Raw genomic sequence first — 10,909 nt, forward strand, 5'->3', positions numbered from 1 at the left:
AGTCACCGGTCGGATCCAGCCGGTCCTCTAACGAGTCTGAACCCGACAGTTCGGGTTTGACTAGCGTTGCCACTCTCGATAGGGATCCAGGCACTTTATCCAGTGGAAAGCTTGGATCCACTTGTGGATCGGCGGGATCCGGCTGTTCGGCTTTAGCCCTCTGCAATCCTTCATCCACCGACCCTGCGTTATCTAAGGGCCGACTCTGGGGATCGTCCCCCGTCATGGATCCAACCTCCATTGCTTGGATCTCAACCCGTCGATCTCTCTGCAGGATCTTTCGCGGAGTTGGATATGAAGGCCGATCCACCAAGGGGTCAGTTGGCTCCGCCGGGAGCTCCACCTCTCCGAGAGATTCGATCTCGGTAGTCGCCTCGTACACCAGATTCTGCCATTCTTTGTAGCGGCGGGATCCCACTGACACATATCCAGGTCGCCTAGGGATACCGTCCTTCGCCAACCATCGTCCGATCTCCTCATAATGGTCCAGTAATAGTCTCTTGTCGCTGACGTTCGTGACCTGGAGGTATTGCGATCGACCTGGTCCTTGGATTACGGTAGGTACCCATTTCTCGCCCCGAGTGACCCACAGTTTCTCATGTTCCACCCACTTTAACCGGTCTGACAGCTCCCAAGTTTCCCCGGGTTCGATCCAGGTGGTCTTATCCGCCCTTATGATCCTCATCTTCGCTCCATACAACGGCCGCCGTCCGCTGAGCTGGATCCGCATCTCGTCAGGGAAACAAAGTGTCCCATCCGCCAGATCCAACCTCACTCCGGCTGGCACCATGAAATCCATCCCAAGGATGGCGTCTTGACCAGCGAGATCCCCGACCCAAATGTCAAACCAATACACCAAACAACCTGCTAGCGTGATCTTAATTCGCGTTCTCCCGTTTGTACGGTATACGCCTTCACCAATCCCAACACAATCTTGGATCCGACTCCCATCCACTTGGCACCCAACCTTACGAGCAAAGGCGGTATCCAGTATAGACACCTCGGCACCACTATCTAGAAGTAGGATTGCTTTTTCATTGTTGATCTTGCCCCCTACCTTGGCTTGTCTGAACCACTTTCCTGGGGCATGGTACTTCCAGTATCCACGGGACTCCCCTGTTAGCAGATCCATGGATCCAACATCCTCAGATCCACAGGATCCAGTGACCAGACAGACCTTAGGTGGATCTGCAGTGACCTCACCCTTGGTAGGCTCAAACCATCGACCATGTTGGCGTTTCTCCCAGTAACCACGTGTCTCTCCTCTTTGTAGATCCAGGGTTGAAGAGACTTTGGATCTGGAAAACTCGTCCACTTGGCGCAAACTAGAGACCCTGGCAACTGACACTTCATGTAGATCACGTGTATTATCGACTGGATCTAGGGTCCTGCTACCTGGATCTAGCGATGTCTTGTTCACAAATGCATAAATGCAGTACCTAGAACGCTCGGCTCGTACCGGATTCAAACCCGGCGAGCGTCCTAGTTTAACATCTTCTCGGCCACTTCCGGCAACATCCCTCGGTGCTTGGCTGGATCAAACCATTGGCGGATCTGGTTGTAGAATTCTTCCATCGGGCACTTGCCGACGTCGTGAATCTCGCCACACCCGCGACACACGTAGAAGCAATGATCCCCGGGATGACCTTTCTTGCCACACTTCTCACAGACCAGATGTTTCCAGCATCCAGATTCAGTGTGCTTCCGGGATCCGCACTGCGAACACCTGACTTGTGCTGCCCCGTCCATGAGATCTCGGGATCTGTACATCCCACGGTCCCCGGGTACGGTATCCCCCGGTCGAGAGTTGTCTCCTGTCTTCGCCGTTCGATCGTTGGACGCAGTGAGACAGACTCGACGGTAATCTTCAGGGTCGGAGTCCGAGCCGTCGGATCCTGACTCAGTTCCTGAGTCGGGCGCCGTGACTTGGTGGACACGTCGAGCTGGGGCCGTAGGCGTCGGAGCCTTTTGGCGATACTTGCCGGACCCGACCGCCGCCTTCTTCTGGCGGTGTTTCGCTCGATCCACCGCTCGCAGTACTTCTTCAAGCTCGTCTGCGTCGGGAAGTCGTAGCAGGGTCAGCCTGTCGGCCAGATCCACATCTCCCAACGTCTCGATGAAATGATCCACGTGTTCCCGCAGTACCTTGGATCCCCCATCCTTGATCTTCAACTTGGCCCGTAGACCGGCCACATTTAGTCGATGTAGGTATTCCAACGGGGATTCATCCGATCTGCGGCGAGCGTGGTAGTATTGTCGTGCCACCGACACTCCTAATCCACAGTACTGGGTCTGGAAACTGCGCAGCAAATCTGGCCACTTGTTCCTGGTTGATCTGCCCAGCTGCCGATACCAGTTCCTGGCTGGCCCCGCTAGCAGATCCGCAAAGGTCAGACACTTCTCAGCATCCGACGCTTGATCTCTCATGAGGGCCGACTTGACTTTGCTGATCCATGTTCTCGCTCGGTCCTCATCTTGATCCTTGCCCGTGAACTCCTTCAAGTCCGATATAGCTGAGATCCGTACCCTCTGGATCATGGACGATCCACCTGCCCCGGCTGTGGCCGTTGCTACCACGGCTGCCGAAGTGGATGGGCCATCCAGATCGTCTGGGTCGAACTCATCATGGGAGTTGTCCCCCTCTACTGACTCCATCTCCACGTCCCGTGCTCCATGTTCGTGGAGCACTTGCACTTGTGGCACGGGCGCTCTCATACCCTGTTCGGCCAGGAAGCGATTCATCGCAGCTTCAAAGTGCCGCTGCAGGGTGCCCGAGGAAGTGTCGGAAGAGCCTGTGGCCGTCTGGTCCACTGGCGGAACTGGATCCGTGAGGCGATTACCTCGAGCCTGATCTGACGATAATCCCACTGGCTTCTTGCCGGATCTGGCTCGATCCTGGCTGGATTGTGTCAGATCACGCGTAGGGCGTACTGGATCCCGAGCTTTCACGTTCACAGGGGCTTCCTGTCCTCGGATCCTCGCCCGCGCTTCAAGCATGGATGCCCCGGAGGGTCCTAAAGTCATGCGTCGTGGTTCGGACGACGTGTCTGACTCATCCTCAGCGGCGGATTCGTAGTTTGAGGACGCAGCTTGGCTGATCCTCGGCGACGACACTGGGTCCATAGTGCGCGACCTTTCTCCGGTGATGGACTTAACTCTGGCAAAGAGGTCCCGCGTCGCGGATACTATGAGATCCAGGTCTAGCTCGAAGATATCCTCTGCGTCGAACACACCAGCTACGATGCCTGACTCCGTAAGCAGACGTAATAGATCTTTGACTGCCACCAACTTGTTCGCCGTTTTCGTTGGTGCTCCCACCGGTTCCCTTGGATCTTCGATCTGTCGTGGATTCAGGATCTGCATGACAGGATCTTGATGCAGGAAGTCGCGTAAAGCCTGGTGGCGATACACAAACTCGAGATCCTTGTCGGACCAGCTTGACCTGGATCCAGCTTGGTCTTCTTCCGACTCTGGAGCTTGCATCTTCTTCCGCGTAGTCTTACTCGTTTTCGTCTTCTTTCTTGTTTCTTCGACTAGCGGGCTTGGGTTTAGGTACGGTGTTGGCTTAACCGGTGAATCTGCAAATGCATACCGTTTCGCCTTCACTTTCCCTTGTTTTGTTAGCGGATCTTGACTTGCGTCAAGATCCGCAGGGGTCCCCGAGGGGACCTGGGGAGGATAGAGAGGTTTCTCTTCTAGATCCGGATCCGGATCCACCTCTCTTCCGTCGACAGAGTTCCTCCCAAAACTCCATCGATCCGCGGATCTTGTTTCATTCAGCAGCGTCTTCGTCGATCCGACCTCCGACGACGCCTCTTCCCCTGGCTCAATCTTCACTTGAGCATCTTCTTGGGACTCACGGTGAAATCCCTGGTTCGAATCCGGGCACGCGCACCATTGTGGTGTAGCGGGATCAGCAAAATCTGCGAGATTGCCAGATCCAACTTACCAACTGCGCCCAGACACCGACTAACGGAGGGGGTCCCCCGATGATCCGTGTTCTGCTGAACTTTCCTCACCTTGTGTACCCGTCGGTAGGGCGGGATCTGCTCTCTCGGTAACTTCCGAAGAGTTCAAGTGGTGAAGCTTGAGTGTCTTGGCGAGACGTGGGGATGGGGTGGAGCAGCAGTGGAAAATCTTCACTCTGCGTCCGTGGATGGTTCCGTATCCTAAGCGAATATTCGAGCTTATGGATCCGGGGCCTAGATCGTGGATCTAGCCGTAGGGTTGCCTTGCGGGTGTGTTCCCTTGCCTTTGTGTTGTCCTTTAAGTCGTACTTGCCGCCTCCTGTGACGGGATCTTGAGAGTTGAGAACCTCTAGGGTGTAACCGACCAAGTAGTAAATTCGGTTAACCTGTCGGATCTGCACGAGTAAAGGAAAAGCTCACTAGGTTGTAGGATCTGGCCAATGTATTATCCAGTTATCACTACCAACACTAGATTCGCAATTCCCAACCTTCTCGGAGCTCGTACGGCCAATGTAGTTCCGGTTCTTGAGGGCAGGAAGGCACTTGCGTGATACTGTGCAAATTAAGGTCTGTATTGATGTTTAAGCCTATACCTGCCTGGGTTTCTACCTTCTATGTCTTTCATCTGTTAAATCCCTTACCAGGCTCGGCTGCATGTCCCTTCTTCCCTTGACCCATCATCCCAGCTGTATTATCTTCAGATCCACCGGATCCATGGCGTAATCATTATGGTTACCCTATTATGGGTACACTCATCCGGATCCAGGTCGCTTGGATCCACTTCACTTGAAAGTGTACACTCGCCGTGGATCCGAGCTCTCCAATCATCCAACATCATCTCGCAACCGTCTGTGATCTCCGTTGTCCCACGAAAGTTCGAGATCCACTGTATCCCTCATCCCTATACCCTGGATCCAGGTCCCTTAAGGCGGGATCCTCCCTCCTTGGATCCTAACTCGAAAGCATGGGATCCGGGTCACCTCGCGGTGGATCTTGACTCCTCGTTAGCCGTGGCTACTAGATCCACCTTTAGAGGGCACCTACCATCCTTCCTTCATAGGATCCACACCCGATCCACTCTTGTATAGTATATCCCATATCCATTTAGGTGAATCCAAGTAAGGGTGGATCCGAGGTAAGTCTTGGTGGATCTTGCCTTCTCGTACATCGCTCATACCAGATCCATCGTCACTTCATACGGGGCGCTGCTCGTCATGGCTAATCCACCACCGGCAACTTGCATCCGTGCCAGCCAACCCAAATCCTCTCTAATCACTTGAAATTGTCATTGATTCGGGATAGTGACCCCGCGTCAGGTCCATTCTCTTATTTCTGAGAAAGCACTTTACCACACGACTACCCACCCCCTGCAGCCTCTCCTGGATATGCGAGAGCTGATGGAGTTGAAGGCACACACGCTTCACGTGTATTCGCTCTCCCCCAACTGCTCCTTTATCACAGCTGGCTTCCAGACCAGAGGTACCGAAATCTTCGGTGGTTGGCGCTCAGGATGATACAGAGCAAAATGGGGTGGAGAGCGCTGCTGCTCCGGATGATACAGATTGGGATCCCCGAGAGAATACGACAGATGCTGAAAAAGCTAAGAGTGAGTGTGACGACCCTTCTGATTATCGAGTTGATTTTGAGGTGTTTGATAGCAACGACTTCATGGAGGGGCTCCGGAGAGATCGGTTGTTCAAACGACCGATCCAGACGATGTGAGCGTGGTTGCCAGTGGGGGTGTTAGCGATGTGGACTCCGATGCGGATGATGAAGACGTAATTGAAGACATTACCGTGGTTTCTGGCGTAGAAGGTGTAGATGACGTTGAAGACATGCCATTGAATGATGACATTTCCGACGAGGGTCTTTTTGATCTGACAAGCGATGATCGGAGAATGGATGGGTTACGTATGATGAAGAGCATAGCGATAAGCCGTATTATACAGAATTGTTTGTGTGTCAATCATACTTGTTCTGGATGGTGGTTTGACGATGCATTTGTAGGAATACTTAGAGTTGATGCCGCTACCGACTACTACAACGGGCCCTCTGGCATTGAGCTGGATGGACTCAAAGCCGGTAAATATGCTCACTTCAGGCTGCAGCATACATCCTGCCAGCATTTTGCGATTGGGAAAAGATGGCACACGAAGCACGGTGCCCTGCCCACAGCTGGTTGTGGACGACACCCGCGGCATGGGTGGTGTGGACGTCCACGACCAGCTGCGGCTCCAGCACAACAGTATTCAGAAGTGTATTTTGCTCTGAAAATACTACAATCTGTTGTTCCTGTGCATTATCGACATGGCCGTGGTCAATGGATACATCATTCACTTTCTGACACCTAAGACAAAAGGAGAAAGAACACCTACCCATGCCGAGTACTTGCGCCGTTTGCACACGCAGATTCTTGCACTGCAAACAATTAGTTTTGAGACTCATCCCAACGCTGAGGACCTGGTGTCCGTACCTATACAACGCCAGCAGCACACATTAGTGAATAACGACGTCTTCTACTCCTAGCAGCACAAACGCAGGCAGTGCCTTTGCAAAGTTTGCTCGGCTCTTGCGAACTCAAACACCAAGTCATTCGAGACTAGCTTTTACTGCTCGCATTTCAGCGAGGTGTTTGGAGGTCGAGTACCTCTATGCCGACACGTTAGACGCGTCGACGGCGGAAACACGCTGATATGCTCGCAAATTTGGCATGACACGTAAAGCGAAGGGAAGAGCATTTCACCTAGCCTGAAGAAGAAGATACGATTTCGTAAGCGTAAGAGAGGGAGCGACGAGGAAGAAGAGTAAGCTTAGAAATGGGTAGTTGTGAAAACAAGCAAATTTACCTGATCTTACGCGCAGAGAAGAGTTTGCCCTGTTCCTCCTCACTAATCCGTTAGTTAGGAACTGGGCAAATTCTTTCTCTGCGCGCACTTCGTATTCGGTTGGCGCCGAGAATGGATGGCTGTTGACGGACTCTTGAGTGTGTCCAGGAGCAGTAACGAAAATGCCAGGTATTGATGGGACGCAGGTATTTGCCGTTCTTTGTACTGCTGTGAACCAATAGAAGCTCGCGATCCTCGCAGATGCTGGATACATTGTGGACATTATGTTCCGTGGCGCAATGTCTTTGTGCTAAATGTGTCCGGTTCTTGGTCAGTAGGAGCGAAGGGGGTTCCAGCAGGATAATTTTGGGAGGTTTCGACTGTTTAATTAATTCAAGTATAAATCCTTACTCTGTAGGATACAGAATAAAAGCTCGGGCTAGAAGGGTTAAAACGCAAAATGCATTTGGGTACACCACATTACCCTTATTTCGGTACCTCGAGGCCCTACTGTAAGCTCGAGCCTCCATAGTTTTTTCCCCAGCGAGTTTGACTGTCCCAACTGAATTTGATGAGCGTAACGAACATGTACAGCAAGAAAGAAGCTATTGGAAAAATCAGCTGAGTACTTGGGATGGGAAATTAATACATGCCTCATTCCAGAGAGGGGCCTCACGACGTCAAGATGACAGCCGTTATCTGGGGGTGGCAGGCCACTCCCAAAACTCCAACCATCATGTGCATCTTGCCATTTCGCCACACAAATGGGTACTGTCCTCAACCAATTCCAACAAAATAGAGAAGAAAGTCCGAGGTTTTACTTGTTTCGGTCTGGTCGGTCTAGCTCCCAAGAGTATAATAGCTATCGATACGGAGGGGGTCCATAATACACTCACTTACTTCTTGGTCAGCACACGGTTCTTGTACTCACCCATAGTACCTCTGAAGCGAGCCACCTTCTGGTCGCCCACCACCCACAACTCCTCGCACACACTTTGCACAAAGTGTTGGTCGTGGGACACTATCACCACACCTCCCTTGTACTCACGCAGAGCGTCAATGAGAGCGTCAATAGTCTCCATATCCAAGTGATTCGTCGGTTCGTCAAGCACCACAACGTGAGGCAGACGCCACGTCATGAGCGCGAAGCCGACACGAGACTTCTGACCACCGGACAGTGTACGCGTGGGCTTAATAGCCAGCTCGCCCGACAGGTTGAAGCGACCGAGATGAGAGCGGAACTCATCCGACTCGTGGCCAGGGAACAGCTCCTTCATGTTCTCCACAGCAGATTTGGACAAGTCCAGCGAGTCGACGTGGTGCTGTGTGAACGTGGCCACACGTAGGCGCGGGTTCATCGTCACCGAGCCCTCGGAGGCCCGAAGCTTGCCGATCATGATGTTGATAAGCGTCGACTTACCCGATCCATTCACACCGAGAATACCAATCCGACTTGACATATCCACGCCAATGTGCACGTCTTTGAACAGCAGGGGCGACTGTGGTGAGTACTGGAAGCCCACGTCCTCGACGGCGATAATGGGTCGGCCGAGCGGCTCCGGGGGTGGAAAATGCATCCGGAAAGCATGTTCATCCTCGGGCTCGTCGATGAGCTCGTTACGTAAGATCTTGTCCAGTGCTTTGACACGCGACTGAACCAATGGAGCCTTCTTGGCGTTGGCGCGGAAGCGCTCGATGAACTCCTGCATGTGCTGGATCTTCATCTGCTGGGCGTCGTAGGCCTTGCGCTGCTGACGCAGATTCTCCTTCATCGTGTGCTCGAAAGTGTTGTAGTCGCCCTTGTAGTACGTGAGCTTCTGGTTCGTCAAGTAAACGATGTCGGTGGTCACGGCGTTCAGGAAGTTTCGGTCGTGGGACACCACGATCATCTGCTTCTCGTACTTTTCTAGATAATGCTCCAACCAGATCACAGCTTCAAGATCCAAGTGATTCGTTGGCTCATCAAGCAGCAACAGATCGGGAGCCATGAACAACGCGCCGGCCAGCGCCGTACGCATCCTCCAACCTCCAGAAAGGGCCTTGGCCGGGCCGTCCACAACGTGGTCAGGGAACTGCAGGCCACTCAAGATCGTACGTGCACGAGACTCGGCCGTGTCTGAGTCGATGTCCACGAGGCGATCATAGATCTCTTTGAGACGCACACTGTGATCGGCCCCCTGGTTGGCCTCCTCGGCCGTGAGCTCCTTCTCCTCTTGCAGCAACATAGTGCGTTCGTAGTCTGCGGCTAGTACGACATCCAGGACGCTACGGTCATCCTTACTGAGCTTAGAAGCCGACTCCTGCTCCACCAATTGGATGCGAATATGTCTTGGAAATCCTTCAAGTTCGTAGTGGGAGATGTATCTGAGCAGCGTCGTTTTCCCGCTCCGTTCTTGCCCACAAGTCCGTAGCGACGGCCCGGTCACGATCTTGAGCGCGGTGTCGGACAGCAGCGTCTTACCCTTGAAGTTAATGGTGAGTCTCGGAACGTGGATGTCCTTCTCGCCGTTATCCTGCGTCAGATCCGGCAGGAAACGCGCGTCTTCCCACTCGCGGTCCAGTTCAGCCTGCTCCTCTTCGCGGTCGGCCGTGAGCTGCTCCAGCTTGATCTGCTTGCGCACCTGACGCGCCGAAAGTGCCGACTGTTGTGCCTCCAGCTCGTCGTTAGTAGTCTTGCGGATCTTGTCGAAGCCCCACATGCGGGCCATCAGCTGCTCGGCGTCGGCTGCACCCTCATCCTTGCGCGCCTGCTCCTCAATGCTCTGAGTTTTTTCCAGCACGCGTACCGCATCCTGCTGTGGACCTGTCACCTGAAGCTCCGGACTGACCAATAGCTTGGCCGCCAGCGACGCACAGAGCTTGGAGGCGGCCGCCTCGTCCTCACAGAAACCCACGCTCAGTAGGAATGGTGCCACGCTCTCGGCCAGTAGCTCTTCCAAGGCTGCCACATCGGAGGGCACTTCATCCGCCAGCTGGTCGGCCACAGCACCGCTAATATACTCGAGGATGGTCTCGTCCAGACCACGTAGGGTGCCCGCGAGGGCCTGCGCCACGACTTGCTCCATGACCAACAAAATTACAAGGACACTCGGCCAATCAGCTTATCCACGTATGCGTTTTTTGCTAAAAACTAGCGACAACTTTCGAGTTTTAAAATGAAGAAAATCGGATTTAAAAGCAATTTTGGTTTTTACGAGCTGTATTTTCAAGCTAATTTTAAGGATGCCACAATTAATAGTGCCTGTGTGGCAGGACAAATTTAGGAAAAATATGTGGACTTTAGGTAGAATTTTTTTTTTCTAGGCTAATATAGTGAAAATCCGGTTTATTTTTTCCAAGATAAAAAATATTTATTTTTTGTAATTTCAAATACTAGCATTTTGCTGCAGTAGTATCCCCCCTAGAACGAATGAGACCATCCTCTTCCTTTTTCGTTGAATTTTAGGGGCAGCTCGGAGGGCAAAGCAAAAATAAATTTAATACCGCAAGGAAAAATTAAGTTAAAAGAAATCTCGTACAAACAGTGTTTTGCCGTCATTATCCACGGATGGGTCAACATTAATTGTTATTATCAGTTCCTGCCAGGTTATTAAGTAGATTTGCGTAATTCATCTAAATTTCCATTTGGTGAGATCGCTTTCCGCAAGGTTTAAATTTTTTATGAGTTGCCATCGCTGTATGGACTCTGGATTTAAAATTCAGAGATTGTTAGAGGCTGAATGTAACGGGGTACGTAACACTAAGTGTACCCTGGTTACATGAAGTGTGACACTTCACACTTCAGGAGTATGACATGTCATACTCCGGGATATTTGGTACAAGGTACCAAGGTCATTCAAAACCAACCATTGGTTAAATGACATTGCATTTCTATAGGTAACTGATAGTTTGTATTAACCTCAAACTTAACCTACCTATAAATATACTCAGTTTACAATCTACCTTATTTAGGTCACTTCGCTCTCTTTAATTAAAGAGGGGACCTGTGAACTGCCGTTCACTGAGAGTTTGTATACTCTCGGAAGATAACTTCCTCTAGCGCAAGGTGCTGTGTGACCCCGTCACACTTGGTAGCACTTGTAGTCAATCGACGCCATCGCGGGTAGACTACCTGAA

At 52.0% G+C, this 10,909-nt stretch overlaps 1 protein-coding gene across 1 annotated transcript; it reads right to left on the minus strand.

Annotated features, from left to right (window-relative positions):
* Positions 1-5,423: 5,423 nt before the first annotated feature.
* On the minus strand, positions 5,424-9,858 carry PITG_21626 (ATP-binding cassette protein, putative; the record flags this gene model as incomplete). Its single annotated transcript, XM_002894747.1, has 6 exons — positions 5,424-5,559; positions 6,082-6,235; positions 6,344-6,441; positions 6,815-6,852; positions 7,380-7,398; positions 7,694-9,858. The coding sequence occupies 6 exons, from the start codon at positions 9,856-9,858 to the stop codon at positions 5,424-5,426; spliced, it is 2,610 nt and encodes an 869-aa protein (XP_002894793.1).
* Between the last annotated feature and the right edge of the window lie 1,051 nt (positions 9,859-10,909).

The sequence above is a fragment of the Phytophthora infestans genome, genomic scaffold (assembly GCF_000142945.1).
Source record: "Phytophthora infestans T30-4 supercont1.514 genomic scaffold, whole genome shotgun sequence".
In the NCBI taxonomy this organism is placed as follows: Eukaryota; Oomycota; class Peronosporomycetes; order Peronosporales; family Peronosporaceae; genus Phytophthora; species Phytophthora infestans.